Raw genomic sequence first — 21372 nt, 5'->3', positions numbered from 1 at the left:
ATTGCTAATTATTGAGAAAAGTGAAACCTTTTTAAGAAGTTAGTACCGTAAAATGGGGTGTTAAGGACTCGTGGGGTTTTAAGGGATTGAACTTCTCCATCAAGTTTGAAAAGTCACAAAAACGTCGGAAGTCGATATATCAGTCATCTGAAATGCTTGCTTTGTTCGGAGGATTGTGAGCTGCATTATGTGATCGGGGATATCTATTAATATTAGGTATTGTGGAGTCTAGATATTGAAAACGATTCAAACCATTTTTGAAAGAATTTTATTGGCAAAAAAGATTCAACTACAAAACAATGAAACAATATTAACAAAAATATGTGGGTAACCCAGAACATAAGTATATTTAATTGAGATCACAACGCAGACAAAAGCTTTTGAAAATGTTATCTAGATTTCGCCTTTTAATATTTCTTATGGAAAAAGTCTCTTTTTGAAAGTTAGCGGGGTGTTAGGGGATTATCTTTTCTACTTTTTCCAAGTTACAAAACTCGTTCGATTTATGCCGATATATATTCCATTATACTTTAGGCTTGTTCCGTGAAGTAAAACTGCATTGTAAAGGTTAAGGGGACTATTTTGTTTGTTACTGAATATTACTAAAATGTCTAGCCCTGAAAAAATGGGAATTTTTTTTTTTTATTTCTCAGAGGCACCCGAGTTGCGCGAAGAGTGAAACCAAATCTACCTATCGAACTGTCAAACTGTCTACCTATCGAGCAGACCAGCAAAACAAATAGGGGCTATTTTCGAAGACGAAGAAGAACAATCATTCAAAGAAGCAAATGCAAATATATAGGTTATGATCCTGTTGCATTTAAGTATCAAAACCAATTCAAGCCAATTTCAATATCGAGTTAGGGAGAGTTAACTGTATATAGGTTATGATCCTGTTGCATTCAAGTATCAAAAACAATTCAAGACAATTTTACGAAGTATTGACAGTTTCCAGATTAATAACTATGAAAGATCTAGCAGTTAAAAGAAAACGGTTTGCGTTTGCAGGAGTTCCAAGTTCGATAATATTGATGTATTATCTGATTAAGGTTGAGCATAACTTATGAAAATGAATGAAAGCATCAAAGTTATTGATCAAAAAGATTATGTTTTGTTGTTGGCATAATATGGTTTCATTTGCGAAAGTCAAATTCCTTTACAACCCTGTTTTGCAGTTACGTCAAAAATCACACATTTTCATGATTATCTCAGAAATCTGTCATAGGATCCTCAGCATTGTGTTTGGCACGCGACGAGAGAATACAGTACTGACCCGATTTTGTCAGCCAATTTTAGATTTGTCAAAAAATTGGTATCGTCATGCTTTACCACGTACCCTCTTTAAAAGTCCATGTAACCATGTCGAAATTTGAAATTCATCGAGGGGCTGACAAAATCGGGTCCTTACTGTAGTAGGGCTGTCCTTTGTTTAATTATTGACATACTAGAAGTTGCTTGAAAACACCCCATTTTACGGTAGACATTTCATCATCCACTTTCAATGCATTTCAATGAAAGCTTCGAAGCTTGAAAATGTTCGTTCAAAACGATTTTCCCGGTGACCTTCTCAAATTCCCGTCTTTCTCCCGGTTCGGTGATTCGTTTCGTTTCGGGTGCGCGAACACAATTCCAGTGCTTGTAAATATTGATTGCAACCGCATCCAGTGAGCGGGACATTATGGGACATTTCTCATAAGGCACAGTGTGGAACATGATGAAATATTTGTTCGTCCATCGCATTGTGGAACCGAGCGAGGCAAACTAAGAAGTTCCTAACGCAATCCTAATGGAATTTGATGAGGGTGAAATAGGGAGTGGTACGACGAGCGTTCCGTACCTTACACTGAAGTCCGGAGTTGAGATGCATGCACGTGAGATTGGTATGGAAAGATGCACGCACTGGATTTCACCGGCGTGGCATCATAGCGGTTGTTGTTTTCGAACCGAAACCGAAGCACAACAAGTAAGTAACAACAGTAGTGTGCCACCCCGGGAAATGACAGTGCTGACTAGACTAGACTATGTATGTATATATATCGTCCCCTTGATGCTACAACTAGATAACTCGAAATTCGAAATTTTTGACTTCAATATGTCAAAACATTTTTCTTAATTAGATCTGCAAAATATCCACAGGTCTTAAGCGTGTGATTCAAAATACACAAGTTAAAGATTATTTTTCAATCATAATCTCTGCGATTAACCATCACCTTGTTAAACGGTCATACTTTCAAAGTTGCACATCTCAAAATTTTGATTTTCGAGTTATCTAGTTGTAGCATTAAGGGGACGATATATATATATTGGCATTTTATGGTGTCTTCCAATCGGAGACGAGAATTTTCTCCCCAAGCCACGCCACCGCCGGACTGCAAAAGCGTGTAGTGCTTGTCCCATTAGATTACCCTTGCTTTTAGTGTGTGTGAACATTTGTCATATCAACTCTTTGATGAGTGTGTTTGGTGGCCCTGAAAAGGGCCGTTTGAAGAGCGAAACTTTGGAATGCGATTTAACCTCCGAAACCGTACAGGGTGCGTCCCTGACGCTTCAGAGCGTAGACAACATCCATAGCGGTAACGGTTTTACGCTTGGCGTGTTCAGTGTAGGTAACGGCATCACGGATGACGTTTTCCAGGAACACCTTCAACACACCACGAGTTTCCTCGTAGATAAGTCCGGAGATACGCTTGACTCCTCCACGACGAGCCAGACGACGGATTGCGGGCTTGGTGATACCCTGGATGTTATCACGCAAAACCTTGCGATGACGCTTGGCGCCTCCTTTTCCGAGTCCTTTGCCTCCCTTGCCACGGCCGGTCATTTTGGATGAATTTGGTTCTGTGTTCGACGACGGTAGTACTGGAACTGATGGCTGCGCCAAACACTAGCGGCCACTTTTATACCCACTCGAGGGTTGAGTTCTTCTTTCCTCTCTTGCTTGTTCTATTCTTCCGTGGCTTCCGATTGGTTGCCTGCATCGATATGAGCATATAAAAGAGGACTGCCTGGTTTTTTGACCCTCATTCTGTCGCTGCGTTTCAACTGATCCGTTTGGATTGAAAGCAAATTAATCATCATCTAACACAATGGCCCGTACCAAGCAGACTGCTCGTAAGTCTACTGGAGGAAAAGCTCCTCGCAAGCAGCTGGCTACCAAAGCCGCTCGCAAGAGCGCCCCAGCCACCGGAGGTGTCAAGAAGCCTCACCGTTATCGGCCAGGAACCGTTGCTCTGCGTGAAATCCGTCGCTACCAAAAGTCGACTGAGCTGCTGATCCGCAAGCTGCCATTCCAGCGTCTGGTTCGTGAGATCGCCCAGGACTTCAAGACCGATCTGCGCTTCCAGAGCTCGGCTGTCATGGCCCTGCAGGAAGCGAGCGAGGCCTATCTGGTCGGTCTTTTCGAAGATACCAACCTTTGCGCCATCCACGCCAAGCGTGTCACCATTATGCCCAAGGACATCCAGCTGGCTCGCCGTATCCGTGGAGAACGCGCTTAAATTCGGTCTGCATTATAGTTGCCATTCTCAACAAAACGGCCCTTTTCAGGGCCACTAGAGCATTCCCTAAAAGAGTTGTGTGAGCAATTTTCCCTTCAGTGTACCTAAAACTGTTTGTTCCCCTGGGGGAACTACTTCCTAAAGCCCCTTGACCACCGAACGATCATACTCTCAACACTGATGAGGGGAGGTACGTCAACCAACCGACAACTCGAGTTGTCCCTTCATGCTTCGCTTTGCACACACTTTTGAATGTGCATCTCCAGCGCGGACTTCATTCTCTGGTACCGGCCGTATGTTTCCCCTTCTTCTTATGCTCTTTTCCGGATTCAGAAGCTTTCCCAGCTCGCCTCCCCTTGTTGCTACAAACTAGACAACTCGAACATCCAACATTGAAAGTTTGACCGTATGATTGAAACGTAATCTTTGGCTTGTTTACTTTGAATCACACCCCTATGATAGTTATAATTGTGGGGTTTGGAAATTGATTGATTCCCTCAATATTAGGAGCTCCTGATATAGCCTTTCCTCGAATAAATAATATAAGTTTTTAAATACTACCTGCTTCATCAACTCTTCTACTGTCAAGCAGTAGATAGTAGAAAATGGGGCAGGAACTGGATGAACAGTTTACCCTCCTCTCTCTTCAGGAACAGCTCACGCAGGGCTGGCTGTTTCAATGTTTTATGTTTCTGTTTCGGCAAATTGAACTCCAAAAATCGAAAGTTCGAGGTATCCCGAACAGAACATTTAAGAAGCCCAAACGTTTCCCCCCGCGGAATCTAGGAATTGATTCAGAAATGGTCATAATATGGCCGATATCTCTTCATCGATCCTCTCTGTGGCTAAATTAGATAAATCTGCAATATTTCAACAACAACTCTCTAGCGGTGGACTGGATATTGTCGTCCTGAAAAGGACGGTTTTTGGTTTGATGCACGCAGTGTAGTAACTTATGCCTTCTTCTCGGTTTTCTTCGGCAGCAAGACAGCCTGAATGTTGGGCAGAACACCACCTTGGGCGATGGTAACACCGGACAGCAGCTTGTTCAATTCTTCGTCGTTGCGGATGGCCAACTGCAGATGACGGGGAATGATTCTGGTCTTCTTGTTGTCACGGGCAGCGTTTCCTGCCAATTCGAGCACTTCAGCGGCCAGATATTCCATAACGGCAGCCAAGTAGACTGGAGCGCCGGCACCGACACGCTCGGCATAGTTGCCCTTCCGGAGCAGACGGTGAATACGACCGACTGGAACTGCAATCCAGCGCGGTTGGAACGGGACTTTGCCTTTCCCTTAACTTTGCCTCCTTTGCCGCGGCCAGACATTTTGTGGTTGAGTTTGAGTGGACTTGAGAAACAAACGTTCACGAAGCGTACGTAAGCGGTACTGATGGTGATTTCACCGGATGAGGGTATCTTTTATACATGCCGTAGCCCTGCGCTGCACTCATACTAGGATGGTACGAACGAAATGGATGAAGTAGCAAACGAAGCGAAGGGGCGGAACAGCGCTCACCATTCTACGGGTATAAAGAGAACCGACTGGTCGATCTCGCGTCCCCAATATGGGAGACAATCCAACTACCCTGGCTGCGCTCAAGGTGCTGAAAAGGTTGACCGAAAGTGAGGAAAGCAGAACCGGTGCATTGGAGAAGCAAACCAATGCCAATACGAAGCGACGCAATCCCTCCCCGCGGAGGAACGTTGCAAAGAAACCACCGATTAGTCACCCGATCGGTCCTACACTGGACGAAGCAATTGGAGGCGTGCTGGTGAACGACCGGCAGCAAAATCAGGAGAAAAATCTCCTTGAAAGCAACATCTTCAATCGATTGAAGGATGGCGAAACCGGTAGTCCACCGGCCAACCAAAAACCCCTTGGTGCAAAGAGCAAGGAGAGGAAGGAGAAAACCGCACCTCAAAATGCAGTGCCACCACCAGAGCGGAAGGAGAAGTGTCCGCCAATATTCGTCAAAGGAGACCCACCCGGAATGCGTTCGTCGCTACGAAAGTGCATTGCCCGGGGACTAAGATGCACATTCCGGCTGTGCACAGATGGCGTGAAGATAATCACCGACGAGAAATCCCACTACCAGATGGTGCTCGGCTTTCTTGACGAGAGGAAGTACGAGTACTTTACCCACGATGATCCTACCACCAAACCAATGAAGGTGGTTCTAAGAGGCCTTGACAACATGGATGTTAAGGAACTTACCGCTGAACTTGAAGGCCGTCATCTCAAGATCGGCAACATTTTCAAAATTGTTCGTCACGATCAATCAAGAAAATACCGGGATCAGCTATACCTGATCCATCTTGAGCGTGGATCCATCTCCGTCAAGGACCTGAAATCCATCCGAACCGTCAACGACACGATGGTCAAGTGGGAGCGATACAGGCCGGCGCATCGCGATGTTACGCAGTGCATGAATTGCTTCAATTTCGGCCATGGTACAAAGAACTGCCACATGGCGCCTCGGTGCAAGAAGTGCGGCGATAAACATCCCTCCGACATGTGCGACGCAATGGAGGAGGCTGACCCCAAGTGCGTGAACTGTGGGGATAAACACTGGGCAACCTCCAAGAACTGCCCGAAACGACATGAATTCATTGCAATCCGGAAGAAGGCTGCAGTGAATAACCAACCAAACAGAACGCGACCTCCAGCGCTCAACGAAGTGAACTTCCCGCAACTGGCGGCGGGCAATCAACCATCAACTGCTGAACTACCCAGAAGTCAGTGGCCTTCCATTCATCCTCCCGGTTTCCGGAAGCAGCAAGGAGAAGCCCTTCCAGCTGAAGATGCCCTTCCTCCCTACACCTCGGATCAGCTAGTTCCAATCTACAAGGAACTTGTAGCTCGACTACGAAGCTGCAAAACACGTATCGACCAGATTTACGCTCTGGGTCTTTTCGTAATCGAAAACGGCTTCTAGAGAGTTTCTGGTCGATATAACTACTGACACAGCATTGTCGGTTATTAGGTTAAGTTAGGTAGGTTATATTTAATAATTCTAAACCCCAACACTGAACGCCAAACAAGGGCGAACGGTCGGGCATCAGTTTCAGTTTTCGTTGGAATCTAAAACAACGTTAGCAGCACGATGGCACCGAAAACCAGCGGAAAGGCCGCGAAGAAATCCGGCAAGGCCCAGAAGAACATTGTCAAGGGCGATAAGAAGAAGAAGAAGCAGCGCAGGAAGGAAAGCTACGCCATCTACATCTACAAGGTGTTGAAGCAAGTTCACCCCGACACTGGCGTTTCGTCGAAAGCCAATGAGCATCATGAACAGCTTCGTCAACGACATCTTTGAGCGTATTGCCGCCGAAGCCTCCCGCCTGGCCCACTACAAACAAGCGTTCGACGATCACATCCCGCGAAATCCAAACCGCCGTCCGGCTTCTGCTCCCGGGAGAGTTGGCCAAGCACGCCGTTTCGGAAGGCACCAAGGCCGTCACCAAATACACCAGCTCCAAGTAAATGACGACCGACACTGCGTTCAATCACACCAAACCAAAAGGCCCTTTTCAGGGCCACTATTTCAATCCCGAAAAAGAGTTGATTTTGAAAATCTGACACTAGACTGTTTTATCACACTATTGAACCGACTGAGGTAGTGCCACGGCGGTGACTTCATACGTGACAACACCCCCCTCTCTTATCAGTTTGAATTTATTCAATTCATTTTATTTATTCGATGTTATCAGTTTCAGTATTGATTAATTATAACGATTACAGTTGCAGAGATTTGGATCCCCATTCAGCTGCGTAATAAATAATAGGAATTTAATTGTTAAGCAGTATAGGGAAAAATCTGTTCACAAAAAAACCCTAGATCTAAGTTTTTCCATCAGTTTGAATTTAAAACAAGAAGATCCACTTCGTACGTTCAACATTTCTGCTGATTGCAAAAAAAAAAATGTTGTGCCAGCCATGTTGTACCTTAACCACACTTCATTCACTAGCAGAACGTTTAAAGTTCAATATTTATGCTGATTGCCATGTTGCACCTTAACAACTTCATTTTTGCTATCGGTTGTGCTGCATGTTAGTAGTTTAGACAATTTTGACATCATAGGACTAGCTAGCTAGGCAGGCATGATGACAAGTTTCTTCTCAACGTATTGGAAAGAAGCTCATTATGTTTTCTAGCGTCCCATTACAAACGATCTCGTAAGAGCATCCCAGCAGTTCAGGCTATCATAATAACGTTTATCGAACAACAGTTCGTCCCCTTGATGCTACAACTAGATAACTCGAAATTTGAAATTTTTGACTTCAATATGTCAAAACATTTTTCTTAATTAGATCTGCAAAATATCCACAGGTCTTAAGCGTGTGATTCAAAATACACAAGTTAAAGATTATTTTTCAATCATAATCTCTGCGATTAACCATCACCTTGTTAAACGGTCATACTTTCAAAGTTGCACATCTCAAAATTTTGATTTTCGAGTTATCTAGTTGTAGCATTAAGGGGACGAGTTGATGCAAATGTTATCGATCGGATAAGCTCGATAATGCCATCAATCAGTTCCCATTGATGGGGCCCATTCACATAGCTCATGGGTGGGTGGTGTGTCTTCGAGATGTAACGGGTCAAACGAAACAATGGGTGGTGGGCGCGTTGCAAATGGTCATTGTTGGCGTTATGAAATTTGCGAATGATGGTGACATGACACGTTGTGTGGTTGCCATTCGGCTTCCTGGCTCGGGTGTTGCTCAGTACTAGCACGGACAGACACGTTGAACAGCCCCTGAGGGCACTGTACACAAAAATATATCTCGATCGGGGGAGTGTAGGGTGCAGTTTCTACACCGGGAACACGTGCCGTGGGGCATGTTAGGGACTTCCGAGAACAATTTGTCGCGAATTCAGCGCGACATGTCCGGTACTACTGCCGCCAGAAGAGATTGTATGGAATGTTCATTCGATGCAACTGCAGCTAGCAAAACCGATGCCTATTCGGGCAGATTTCGCACTAGCTCATTTGCAGATTCCACCGCAGGGAGGGTGCTTGCTTTGCTTGCTTGCTTCTTGAAGTAAAACATTCTCAGATAAACTAGATCCATAGTAGCACGTGCACTGTCCTTTTCCAATGCAGTTGCCGCCGATGGCTGAGGCAAATGCCAGCAATTTGCACACATTCGACCAACCAACAGTGCACAGGTGGAAGGTGATTAGTGTTTGGTGACATTGTTTTCCGGACAAAATGGCACAAACTCGTGTGACTGACGTCATAGTCGAGCCCAAGTTTTCGGTATGTTTGATGAAAAACATCAAATTAACATTGTTCAAAGTTTACTAAAACCAAACGCGTAACATCGCTCGTCGGCACTGGGAATGACTTTGTTTGAGGCTCATTAGGGGCCATTAGACACCGGCATACTGGCTATACCCGCATGTCACCGCAAAGAGCAACCATTCATGTTGCCAAATTCACCACCGCCGTGCAGGGTGGTATTGTTTCAATAGTTACTATTGATTGTTTTATCGAGCAAAGCCACACCATATGGCGCACGGGTGCTGTAAAGACATGTCTCAGCGGTGCTTCTCGCGAAACCGGCCCGATGTGGCGATGACGGGCTGCTAGCGAGACTCATGCACTCACCAAACGGACATACTAGACAGGCAAATACTTAGTGCGATTACCGGAAAAATGCGTTTTAAAAAGGTGTTACCAAAAATATGTACAATATTTCGCGAACAGTCATCCAGTGGACGACCATGTCTGCATCCCTAACACAGACGACGAAATCGAACACCGCACTGTTGCCAGAATTTCCGTCATTCATTCGTTTACTATCGCCATCGTGTGAGTGTTACTCTAGCTACCTATCGAGATGTCTGAAGTTGCCACTGAAGCCGCTGCCGCAGCCCCGGCTGCCTCGCCAGCCAAGACCAAGAAGCCAAGGGCCCCCAAGGGACAGGGCAAGCCGAAGAAGCCGTCGACCCACCCCCCAGTCAACGACATGGTTGTTGCTGCCATCAAAACCTTGAAGGAACGCAACGGATCGTCCCTGCAGGCCATCAAGAAGTACATCGCCGCCAACTACAAATGCGATGTCGCCAAGCTTGCCCCATTCCTCAAGAAGGCCTTGAAGAATGGCGTCGAGAAGGGCAAGTTCGTCCAAACCAAGGGCACCGGCGCTTCCGGTTCGTTCAAGCTGAAGGCTGAAGCTAAGAAGGCCGCCAGTGAGAAGAAACCGAAGAAGGCCGGCGAGAAGAAGGCCAAGAAGGCTACCGGAGAGAAGAAGAAGGCCACCAAGAAACCAGCTGGGGAGAAGAAGGCCAAGAAGCCAGCCGGCGAGAAGAAAGCCAAGAAGCCGGCTGCAGCCAAGAAAGCCAAAGCTGCTGGTGCCAAGGCTGCCAAAAAGGCCGGTGGTGTGAAGAAGGCTGCTGCTCCGAAGCAGAAGGCCACCAAACCTTCCAAGACCGCCGCCAAGAAGCCCAAGACCCCAAAACCGAAGAAGGCTGCCCCAGCCAAGAAAGCTGCCGCGAAGAAGACCGCTGCCAAGAAGTAAATTTGGGACAGCAACCGTACTGTTGTAAAACAGTATCTAACATCCAATCAGTCCTTTTCAGGACTACCATCCAAGTTTAGAACAAAGAGTTGCACAGTCAATGATATTCCATTCCTCTCACAGAGGGAAATAAATCCCCCCGAAAAGTTACGTGCACTTTGCCACTGAATGGCGAATTCTTCCCGAACCCTTTCGCAAATCAATAAAATTGGCCAATCATGCAGCACTGGCTGGCACTCACTGTAGCGGTGCATCCGTACCCAAAGCAAACCTCCACTAGAGGAACAGCTTTTGATACACTCGAATGATTCAAGGATTTGAAGACGTCTGTCGACTTAAAGGCTCCCCCAGATCTAAGCGACTTTTTACGGCGACAGCGACAAAAAAAAAAAAAAAAAAAAAAAAACGTCGCGATTTCGCTGATGCACTGTTTGATAAGCCACAGCGACGCGATTTCGCAGCGATTCGCGTCGTGTCAGTCAAGATGGTTCCATAGAAGAGTGCTTGCAGCGACACGACAACGAAATCGTGTCGCTGTCGCCGTAAAACGTCGCGTAGTTTTGGGGGAGCCTTATTTAAATCGGGTTGAGATTCGTAGCGTTGCCTTGTGAAACCAAAACATGTTTTCGCGGCAACCTGGAATCGAACCAAGGACCTTGCGATCGATAGGCCCGTGCGTTTTCAATACACTCAGGCAAATGGACTATCGAAATACATTGGATGCACTTATGAAAATTCGCCACAATAAATCGGGTTGAAATTCATAGCTTTGCCTTATGAAAGCCAAACATTGGCAACAAAAAATGTTTCTCGCAGCAACCTGGAATCGAACCAAGGACCTTGCGATCGTTAGGTCTGTGCGTACACCACGCGCCTACCGACGCCTGGATGTGAGTTGATGCTAAAACGAAACATAAAGCGTTCGTATGTCAAAATGCAAAATGTATGCATTTCGATAGTCTAGTTCACAGGTCCGTACGTACCGGACCTACTGGGCAGGCTGAGTATCGACATCCCAAGTAGAGCGGTCAAGTACAGTTTGCTGCTAATTACCAAAGTAATCTTGACAGCTGATCCAGTATGAGCGAACTGCCACTATTTTCCTTGCGGAATAATCAAATTACTCTTGTGGATGTTGCAAATTAAATTAATTGGCAGTAAAATATACTAAGCCCAGGGATTGGCTTCTGAAAATCTCAATCTTTCGGGGCCAATGGGTCGACCTTGCTCAGTATGTTTGATTTTCGTAATCCAATGCTGTTCCACTATTCCAAAGATGAGAGCAAATTAATACAGTTTGTGCTTGCCGCACAATTTCGTAGGTACCGAAGCAAGATTCAGAATCAGTCATCATCGTGCCTTTCGATTGATTCTGAACTGCACATAACGGGACTTCGATCGCCAACTTCCAGAGGAATAATTTCCCCACTGCGTGTAACTGATTTTAAGCGTGATTGGCGAATCGAACGCCTCACATCCCCATCGCAGTTTGGGTACGAGAGAAAGAGAGTGAGCACCGCCGCCATTTGCTTGCGTGCACCGAGAAAAATTTGCGGCTCGAAAATTTGGCCCTGAGCTCCTGACACTCAAATTGAAACCGGTAAATTACTTCCGCCGCTGTTACTACACGTGGAGCATTTCCGTTGGAGTGAACGCGTCTTCATTATCAAAATTTTTTGTGCTCATTCTTTTGATTTATTTCGCACATGGGGTTTTGCGAATGCCTCTTCTTCTTCTCATTTTTCTTGGCCGGCTTCTCACTTTATTTTTTATGTGACCATTTTGCTCACATGGCTTGTTGGGACCGACTTTACCACTACACTAAGGAAGGCCTTAACTGCTATTTATCAACATTATGCTCTTCAAGTGCGTCTTACTGCCGAGTTTCAGATAATTTGGCCGACAAAAACTCCAGATGCCAAAATAAATCAGTGTTTCATTAAATTGATGTTTCTCTAAAGTAATTAAATCTAGGGTGAATTAAAAAAATAAAACAAACCCACACATGTAGCAGCATCTACCTTACCTATTCAATTTGTAATCGATTAGTTAACTAATGAGAGATTAGAAACTCTTAAAATGCTGTTCCCAAGGAAATCTGGATTTATTGTGGTATGGATATTCAACAACTTAGGATTTTTTTTTTTTTTTGTATCCAATATGTTTGAGTGCAAAAACTTTCGGCAAGATTATTTTAGGCTAGTAAACTTTTCTTTCAAACTCTTGAGTCGAAAAGTTAGAGCCAAGCTCAAAAAATCAAACAAACATTGTACTACATTGCTAATTATTGAGAAAAGTGAAACCTTTTTAAGAAGTTAGTACCGTAAAATGGGGTGTTAAGGACTCGTGGGGTTTTAAGGGATTGAACTTCTCCATCAAGTTTGAAAAGTCACAAAAACGTCGGAAGTCGATATATCAGTCATCTGAAATGCTTGCTTTGTTCGGAGGATTGTGAGCTGCATTATGTGATCGGGGATATCTATTAATATTAGGTATTGTGGAGTCTAGATATTGAAAACGATTCAAACCATTTTTGAAAGAATTTTATTGGCAAAAAAGATTCAACTACAAAACAATGAAACAATATTAACAAAAATATGTGGGTAACCCAGAACATAAGTATATTTAATTGAGATCACAACGCAGACAAAAGCTTTTGAAAATGTTATCTAGATTTCGCCTTTTAATATTTCTTATGGAAAAAGTCTCTTTTTGAAAGTTAGCGGGGTGTTAGGGGATTATCTTTTCTACTTTTTCCAAGTTACAAAACTCGTTCGATTTATGCCGATATATATTCCATTATACTTTAGGCTTGTTCCGTGAAGTAAAACTGCATTGTAAAGGTTAAGGGGACTATTTTGTTTGTTACTGAATATTACTAAAATGTCTAGCCCTGAAAAAATGGGAATTTTTTTTTTTTATTTCTCAGAGGCACCCGAGTTGCGCGAAGAGTGAAACCAAATCTACCTATCGAACTGTCAAACTGTCTACCTATCGAGCAGACCAGCAAAACAAATAGGGGCTATTTTCGAAGACGAAGAAGAACAATCATTCAAAGAAGCAAATGCAAATATATAGGTTATGATCCTGTTGCATTTAAGTATCAAAACCAATTCAAGCCAATTTCAATATCGAGTTAGGGAGAGTTAACTGTATATAGGTTATGATCCTGTTGCATTCAAGTATCAAAAACAATTCAAGACAATTTTACGAAGTATTGACAGTTTCCAGATTAATAACTATGAAAGATCTAGCAGTTAAAAGAAAACGGTTTGCGTTTGCAGGAGTTCCAAGTTCGATAATATTGATGTATTATCTGATTAAGGTTGAGCATAACTTATGAAAATGAATGAAAGCATCAAAGTTATTGATCAAAAAGATTATGTTTTGTTGTTGGCATAATATGGTTTCATTTGCGAAAGTCAAATTCCTTTACAACCCTGTTTTGCAGTTACGTCAAAAATCACACATTTTCATGATTATCTCAGAAATCTGTCATAGGATCCTCAGCATTGTGTTTGGCACGCGACGAGAGAATACAGTACTGACCCGATTTTGTCAGCCAATTTTAGATTTGTCAAAAAATTGGTATCGTCATGCTTTACCACGTACCCTCTTTAAAAGTCCATGTAACCATGTCGAAATTTGAAATTCATCGAGGGGCTGACAAAATCGGGTCCTTACTGTAGTAGGGCTGTCCTTTGTTTAATTATTGACATACTAGAAGTTGCTTGAAAACACCCCATTTTACGGTAGACATTTCATCATCCACTTTCAATGCATTTCAATGAAAGCTTCGAAGCTTGAAAATGTTCGTTCAAAACGATTTTCCCGGTGACCTTCTCAAATTCCCGTCTTTCTCCCGGTTCGGTGATTCGTTTCGTTTCGGGTGCGCGAACACAATTCCAGTGCTTGTAAATATTGATTGCAACCGCATCCAGTGAGCGGGACATTATGGGACATTTCTCATAAGGCACAGTGTGGAACATGATGAAATATTTGTTCGTCCATCGCATTGTGGAACCGAGCGAGGCAAACTAAGAAGTTCCTAACGCAATCCTAATGGAATTTGATGAGGGTGAAATAGGGAGTGGTACGACGAGCGTTCCGTACCTTACACTGAAGTCCGGAGTTGAGATGCATGCACGTGAGATTGGTATGGAAAGATGCACGCACTGGATTTCACCGGCGTGGCATCATAGCGGTTGTTGTTTTCGAACCGAAACCGAAGCACAACAAGTAAGTAACAACAGTAGTGTGCCACCCCGGGAAATGACAGTGCTGACTAGACTAGACTATGTATGTATATATATCGTCCCCTTGATGCTACAACTAGATAACTCGAAATTCGAAATTTTTGACTTCAATATGTCAAAACATTTTTCTTAATTAGATCTGCAAAATATCCACAGGTCTTAAGCGTGTGATTCAAAATACACAAGTTAAAGATTATTTTTCAATCATAATCTCTGCGATTAACCATCACCTTGTTAAACGGTCATACTTTCAAAGTTGCACATCTCAAAATTTTGATTTTCGAGTTATCTAGTTGTAGCATTAAGGGGACGATATATATATATTGGCATTTTATGGTGTCTTCCAATCGGAGACGAGAATTTTCTCCCCAAGCCACGCCACCGCCGGACTGCAAAAGCGTGTAGTGCTTGTCCCATTAGATTACCCTTGCTTTTAGTGTGTGTGAACATTTGTCATATCAACTCTTTGATGAGTGTGTTTGGTGGCCCTGAAAAGGGCCGTTTGAAGAGCGAAACTTTGGAATGCGATTTAACCTCCGAAACCGTACAGGGTGCGTCCCTGACGCTTCAGAGCGTAGACAACATCCATAGCGGTAACGGTTTTACGCTTGGCGTGTTCAGTGTAGGTAACGGCATCACGGATGACGTTTTCCAGGAACACCTTCAACACACCACGAGTTTCCTCGTAGATAAGTCCGGAGATACGCTTGACTCCTCCACGACGAGCCAGACGACGGATTGCGGGCTTGGTGATACCCTGGATGTTATCACGCAAAACCTTGCGATGACGCTTGGCGCCTCCTTTTCCGAGTCCTTTGCCTCCCTTGCCACGGCCGGTCATTTTGGATGAATTTGGTTCTGTGTTCGACGACGGTAGTACTGGAACTGATGGCTGCGCCACGTTACACGTTAAATTCATTTTATTTATAATTCTTTGATTGTTACAATACTTCTACATTTTGAGTGGTTTTACCTTGGGGTACTTCATCTCTTCTTCTCTGGTCAATGGTTTACATTTGTTTTTTCAAATTGATTATAATCCTAATTTTTCAACATGGCTCTTCAGAGCACTGGTATCTTTGAATTTGTTAATTTTAATATTCTACCTAACTACTTTTACTAAATTTAATATTCTAGGGGTTGGGGAATAAGTCCCTGATGGCCGGCTGGCCAGATGCACGGCAGGAAGCTCTGAACCTATTGATGGACTCACCGAAGCGATCACTTAGTGTTTGGACGTCAGCCAGACGGTGGACCTCAGATGTTCGAGTTCTTGATGGAGTGTTCAAGATCATGCGAAGGAACTTGTTTTGTGTTCGCTGAAGCTTTTGATGGTGAGATTTTGCGCAACTCTCCCAGACTGGCATGCCGTACTCAATTACTGGACGGATGATTTGCTTGTAGACAGCAAGCTTATTCTTCAAGGACAGAGTTGATTTCCTGTTTATCAGAGGGTACAAACATCGCAGTAGGACGTTGCATTTCGTAACAGTTTTGTCAATCTGTTGTCTGAAGATAAGCTTGCTGTCTAGTGTCAAGCCAAGATATTCTGCCTCGTCAGACCATTCCGCTACTGACCCATTGAGGATGATTTTACAGTCCTCAGCCGGAACAAGTCTGGGGGATTTTGAATATGGGAATAGGATGACCTGGGTCTTCGCTGCGTTTACACAGATCTTCCAGCTGGTGAGGTAGTTGGTTAGAACATTCAGGCCTCGTTGGAGTTTGGATGTCAACGTTCGGGTAACCCTGCCACTATAGACGACTGACGTGTCGTCGGCGAACAGCGATAAGGTTCCGCCTTCTGGTAGTGGAGGGATATCGGAGGTGAAGAGGTTGAACAGCAGTGGTCCAAGTATGCTTCCCTGTGGAACACCAGCAGGGATTTCTTGAGGTGAAGCGTTGACTCCATTAATTGAGACCTGGAATGTCCTGTTTGTCAGATAGTTCTGAATTATTTTCACCAAGAAGCTGGGAAGATTGTATTGGTGCAGCTTGTACACCAGGCCATCATGCCAGACGTTGTCGAATGCTTTTTCAACATCGAGCAACGCCATAGCAGATGATTTGGATAAAGACTTGTTCCGTCTGAGGACGTTAGCTACTCGGGTCAGTTGGTGCACGGTGGATCGTCCGCGTCGGAAACCAAACTGTTCCTCGGGTAAGATGTTATTTTCTTCGGCAGATGATAAAAGCCGACGGTAGATTGATTTTTCAAAGAGTTTTGATAACCCCGAGAGAAGGCTGATGGGACGATAACTTTTTGGAGAGGAAGGATCTTTCCCAGGTTTCCGGATGGGTATAACTTTAGCTGACTTCCACATGGAGGGGAAGTAGCTAAGTCGGAGGCACTGATTGAAAATCAGTGCCAGATGTTGGTAAAACTGTGTACTCAAGTTCTTGAGTTCTAAGTTGAGGATGTTGTCGAAACCTGGGGCCTTCATGTTCTTGGCGGTTTTGATATAGGTCGACAATTCATCAGCTGTGATCTCCAATTCCTCCGAGAAGTCATTGGGGATCAGATGAAGGTTGTTAGCATGCTGAGCAACAGCAGCTTCATGCGGACTTACAAGATTAAGCCCAAGATTATGAGAGCTGATGAAGTGCCGACCTATCTCAGCTGCCTTCTCATCAGGAGTTATCAAACGATCTACATTGCTGTCGTTGCCGAGTGGAGTCAGCGGCGGAATGGGTCTTGGCTTGGTTTTTAGTATTTTGGTTAGTTTCCAGAACGGCTTAGCGCAGTCTGGGAGAGAGCGGATCTTATTCGAAAACTCGCTGTTTCTGAGGTCCAACATTCTGGACTGGATGATTTTAGTCATTCGATTAACATCGGTTTTTAACGCAGGCAGACCAGTTCTCTGATACTGCCTGCGCGTAGTGTTTCGAAGCCTGATAAGATTTTTAGTGAGCCCATCTATGGTTAGAGTATTGCTTACCTGCCGTGCTGTTGGAACACACCGTTCCCTTGCCTGGGCGATCGCTTCCTCCATGGATCGTAGCTGCTGGTCGATGTCATCTGCAGACTCGGGACGCACCAGGTAGTTTACGCTGTCGTCAACGCACTGCTTGAATCGATCCCAGTCGACTCGGTGGTAATTGCGTCGGGTGAGTTGGTGTCGGTGGGCCGAGGAGTCAACTTCCGCCACCACCGGGAAGTGGTCCGAGCTGAGTTCCTGGAGCGTAACCGGCTGGGTGATGTTGGTCATATTGGAGATGTACAGATCCAATGTCGCGTGAGCCCCGGACCGGGTCAACCGGGTGGGACTGTCCGGACTCAGGATGCTGTAGTGGCCTTCTTCCAGGTCGTTGCCCCAGATGGTGCCGTTTCGATTCCGCCGAGTGTTGCCCCAAGCTTGATGTTTGGCATTGAGGTCGCCGGCGATAATGTACTGTCCCTGCCGCCGAGTTAGCTTGATGATGTCTCTTCGGAGGGTTTTTGCTGATTCCGCCGTGGCTTGTGCGGGGCAGTATGCCACAATCAGGGTTATGTCGCCGACGGAGGTGGAGATTTCCACTCCAACGGCTTCGATTACCTTGAGCTGGAGACTCGGCAGCAGGCGACAGTTAATGTTTCGACGCACAGCGATGGCAACTCCACCCCCCCTGGAGTTCGTCCGATCTAGTCGAATGATGCGGAAACCCGGAACGAACACACTTACCTCGGGCTTGAGGTTGGTCTCCGTAATAAGCGCCACGTCAACCTCCTTTTCCTCAAGGAAGCTGCGCAGCTCGATTATTTTGTTCGGTAGTGAACAAGCATTCCAGTTGACCAGTTTTATCCTAGTAGCCATTTTCAATGACGAAAAGGCCCAGAGTGTAGATCTGGTCGAACCGGGATTTGCAGCTTCGCAGGCGAGCCACAAGATCGCTGAATATCGGTGCGAGTTGCTCCGATGAGTAGAGGGGGGCAGCATCCTCAGGGGGGAGAGGTGCGTTGTCCTGACGACGAAAACCAGGGGGAGGTTGATGCCATTGGTTGATGGGCGGGTCCTGGGAGCACTGGGCCTTGCTTGGGACGGATGCTGCAGCCGCGACCAGTCGTTGTTGTGGTTGAAGCGGTGGAAGCACCGGAATTGATCGCTGAGGCTTCGGGATTTGGGGAAAATGAGCACTGGTTAGCGGCGGAGGTGCCACTGTTTTCCTCGGTTGGTTTTTGGTGGAGGCCCGTTGCCGAATCACCAGGAATTCAGCACGCTTCGGGCAGTTCTTGTCGGTTGCCCGGTGCTTCTCGCCACAATTCGCACACTTGGGTTGGGATTCTTCCATTTGGTCGCAGGCTTCATTCTGATGGTTTCCACCACACGTCGAGCAACGGGAGGCCATTGAGCAATTTCTGGTACCGTGGCCGAAGCGCAAGCAGTTCATGCATTGGGTTACCTCACGGTGCACTGGTTTGTACTTTTGCCATTCGACCACGGTACTGTTGATGATCTTGATTGCTCGCAGGTCCTTGAGTGTAGTGGAACCGTGCTCCAAGTGTACCAGATAGAGCTGGTCACGGTATTTGCGGGTCCTATCGTGACGCGCAATCTTGTCCACCTTTACCGGCTTCAGGTCGTGGAATTCCAGTTCCTCAACGAGTTCGTCCACCGCCATGTCGTCGAGTCCTCGTAGCAGTACCTTCAAGGGCTTGGTACCAGGCATATCGTGGGTGAAGAACTCCCACTTCCGCTTGGTGAGGAAGTCCTTCGCGTTGTCGAAAGACTCCTTCGACTCGAGCATGAGCTTGACACCCTCACTGCACAGGCGAAACGAGCCACGAAAGTACCCGTTTCTGATGCAGTCGCGAATTGAGGCACGCAGGTTCGGTGGATCTCCCTTCACAAAAATTGGCGGACACTTGCACTTCCGCTCTGGTTCCGTTGCGACGCACTGCTGCTTCGGTTTCCTCTTCTTGACCGCCACCGGGGAATTGCCGGCATCGCCGTCCGTCAACACCGAGAACATGTTGTTCGCGAACTTTTTCGGAGCCACTGTGTCGCTCGTGTTGCCACTCGCGGGACGCTTCTCACTTCCCTTACAACGCATTTCACTGCCACTCGCGGACCGACTCGAAATTCCACTCGCGGCTACGCCAGCCGCTGTGTCACCCATCGCGGGACCAGGGGAAAGTTTCTCCAACTCTTCTCACACACTTTACTCGCTATCTCGCTTTTATAAGTATACGCACGTCCGTACTTGTCCGCTATCGGATACTGAATGGTAATTTCGCGGATGAGGGTATCTTTTATACATACGTAGCCCTGCGCTGCACTCATACTAGGATGGTACGAACGAAATGGATGAAGTAGCAAACGAAGCGAAGGGGCGGAACAGCGCTCACCATTCTACGGGTATAAAAGAGAACCGACTGGTTCGGTCGGGCATCAGTTTCAGTTTTCGTTTGGAATCTAAAACAACGTTAGCAGCACGATGGCACCGAAAACCAGCGGAAAGGCCGCGAAGAAATCCGGCAAGGCCCAGAAGAACATTGTCAAGGGCGATAAGAAGAAGAAGAAGCAGCGCAGGAAGGAAAGCTACGCCATCTACATCTACAAGGTGTTGAAGCAAGTTCACCCCGACACTGGCGTTTCGTCGAAAGCCATGAGCATCATGAACAGCTTCGTCAACGACATCTTTGAGCGTATTGCCGCCGAAGCCTCCCGCCTGGCCCACTACAACAAGCGTTCGACGATCACATCCCGCGAAATCCAAACCGCCGTCCGGCTTCTGCTCCCGGGAGAGTTGGCCAAGCACGCCGTTTCGGAAGGCACCAAGGCCGTCACCAAATACACCAGCTCCAAGTAAATGACGACCGACACTGCGTTCAATCACACCAAACCAAAAGGCCCTTTTCAGGGCCACTATTTCAATCCCGAAAAAGAGTTGATTTTGAAAATCTGACACTAGACTGTTTTATCACACTATTGAACCGACTGAGGTAGTGTCACGGCGGTGACATAATACGTTACAACACCCCCCTCTCTTATCAGTTTGAATTTATTCAATTCATTTTATTTATTCGATGTTATCAGTTTCAGTATTGATTAATTATAACGATTACAGTTGCAGAGATTTGGATCACCTTCCAGCTGCGTAATAAATAATAGGAATTTAATTGTTAAGCAGTATAGGGAAAAATCTGTTCACAAAAAAACCCTAGATCTAAGTTTTTCCATCAGTTTGAATTTAAAACAAGAAGATCCACTTCGTACGTTCAACATTTCTGCTGATTGCAAAAAAATGTTGTGCCAGCCATGTTGTACCTTAACCACACTTCATTCACTAGCAGAACGTTTAAAGTTCAATATTTATGCTGATTGCCATGTTGCACCTTAACAACTTCATTTTTGCTATCGGTTGTGCTGCATGTTAGTAGTTTAGACAATTTTGACATCATAGGACTAGCTAGCTAGGCAGGCATGATGACAAGTTTCGTGGTTCGTTCGTTCTTCTTCTCAACGTATTGGAAAGAAGCTCATTATGTTTTCTAGCGTCCCATTACAAACGAGCTCGTAAGAGCATCCCAGCAGTTCAGGCTATCATAATAACGTTTATCGAACAACAGTTGATGCAAATGTTATCGATCGGATAATCTCGATAATGCCATCAATCAGTTCCCATTGATGGGGCCCATTCACATAGTTCATGGGTGGGTGGTGTGTCTTCGAGATGTAACGGGTCAAACGAAATTGGGAAAACATTCTTATACACAATGGGTGGTGGGCGCGTTGCAAATGGTCATTGTTGGCGTTATGAAATTTGCGAATGATGGTGACATGACACGTTGTGTGGTTGCCATTCGGCTTCCTGGCTCGGGTGTTGCTCAGTACTAGCACGGACAGACTCGTTGAACAGCCCCTGAGGGCACTGCACACAAAAATATATCTCGATCGGGGGAGTGTAGGGTGCAGTTTCTACACCGGGAACACGTGCCGTGGGGCATGTTAGGGACTTCCGAGAACAATTTGTCGCGAATTCAGCGCGACATGTCCGGTACTACTGCCGCCAGAAGAGATTGTATGGAATGTTCATTCGATGCAACTGCAGCTAGCAAAACCGATGCCTATTCGGGCAGATTTCGCACTAGCTCATTTGCAGATTCCACCG

General features: G+C 45.6%; 6 protein-coding genes and 1 pseudogene across 6 annotated transcripts; 4 read left to right on the top strand and 3 right to left on the bottom strand.

The window, feature by feature from the left end:
* Nucleotides 1-2468: 2468 nt before the first annotated feature.
* On the bottom strand, nt 2469-2919 carry LOC110679804 (histone H4). Its single transcript, XM_021855535.1, has one exon. It carries the CDS (start codon nt 2819-2821, stop codon nt 2510-2512), a length of 312 nt encoding a protein of 103 aa, XP_021711227.1. The 5' UTR covers nt 2822-2919; the 3' UTR covers nt 2469-2509.
* Nucleotides 2920-2997: 78 nt separating this feature from the next.
* Nucleotides 2998-3551, top strand: LOC110679735 (histone H3). Its single transcript, XM_021855464.1, has one exon. It carries the CDS (start codon nt 3087-3089, stop codon nt 3495-3497), a length of 411 nt encoding a protein of 136 aa, XP_021711156.1. The 5' UTR covers nt 2998-3086; the 3' UTR covers nt 3498-3551.
* Nucleotides 3552-4399: 848 nt separating this feature from the next.
* On the bottom strand, nt 4400-4912 carry LOC110679789 (annotated as a pseudogene).
* A 1656-nt stretch (nt 4913-6568) lies between these two features.
* LOC110679792 (histone H2B-like) lies at nt 6569-7036 on the top strand. Its single transcript, XM_021855523.1, is given in 3 exon segments — nt 6569-6773; nt 6775-6849; nt 6851-7036. Coding segments are annotated over 3 exon segments (375 nt in total). The 5' UTR covers nt 6569-6602; the 3' UTR covers nt 6980-7036.
* An 895-nt stretch (nt 7037-7931) lies between these two features.
* On the top strand, nt 7932-10172 carry LOC110679722 (histone H1-like). Its single transcript, XM_021855449.1, has one exon. The coding sequence runs from the start codon at nt 9344-9346 to the stop codon at nt 10022-10024; it is 681 nt and encodes a 226-aa protein (XP_021711141.1). The 5' UTR covers nt 7932-9343; the 3' UTR covers nt 10025-10172.
* A 4590-nt stretch (nt 10173-14762) lies between these two features.
* Nucleotides 14763-15192, bottom strand: LOC110679751 (histone H4). Its single transcript, XM_021855481.1, has one exon. The coding sequence runs from the start codon at nt 15119-15121 to the stop codon at nt 14810-14812; it is 312 nt and encodes a 103-aa protein (XP_021711173.1). The 5' UTR covers nt 15122-15192; the 3' UTR covers nt 14763-14809.
* Nucleotides 15193-19554: 4362 nt separating this feature from the next.
* LOC110679765 (histone H2B) lies at nt 19555-20122 on the top strand. Its single transcript, XM_021855495.1, has one exon. It carries the CDS (start codon nt 19696-19698, stop codon nt 20068-20070), a length of 375 nt encoding a protein of 124 aa, XP_021711187.1. The 5' UTR covers nt 19555-19695; the 3' UTR covers nt 20071-20122.
* The last annotated feature ends 1250 nt before the right edge of the window (nt 20123-21372 follow it).

The sequence above is a fragment of the Aedes aegypti genome, chromosome 3 (genome assembly GCF_002204515.2).
Source record: "Aedes aegypti strain LVP_AGWG chromosome 3, AaegL5.0 Primary Assembly, whole genome shotgun sequence".
Taxonomy (NCBI): Eukaryota; Metazoa; Arthropoda; class Insecta; order Diptera; family Culicidae; genus Aedes; species Aedes aegypti.
The sequence above is the reverse complement of the archived record's forward strand: the minus strand, read 5'-3'. Positions and strand labels throughout refer to the sequence as shown.

Bases quoted from the DNA above. Each gene is read 5' to 3' on its own strand.
- LOC110679804 (XM_021855535.1), bottom strand. From the start codon at position 2,821: ATGACCGGCCGTGGCAAGGGAGGCAAAGGACTCGGAAAAGGAGGCGCC.
- LOC110679735 (XM_021855464.1), top strand. From the start codon at position 3,087: ATGGCCCGTACCAAGCAGACTGCTCGTAAGTCTACTGGAGGAAAAGCT.
- LOC110679722 (XM_021855449.1), top strand. From the start codon at position 9,344: ATGTCTGAAGTTGCCACTGAAGCCGCTGCCGCAGCCCCGGCTGCCTCG.
- LOC110679751 (XM_021855481.1), bottom strand. From the start codon at position 15,121: ATGACCGGCCGTGGCAAGGGAGGCAAAGGACTCGGAAAAGGAGGCGCC.
- LOC110679765 (XM_021855495.1), top strand. From the start codon at position 19,696: ATGGCACCGAAAACCAGCGGAAAGGCCGCGAAGAAATCCGGCAAGGCC.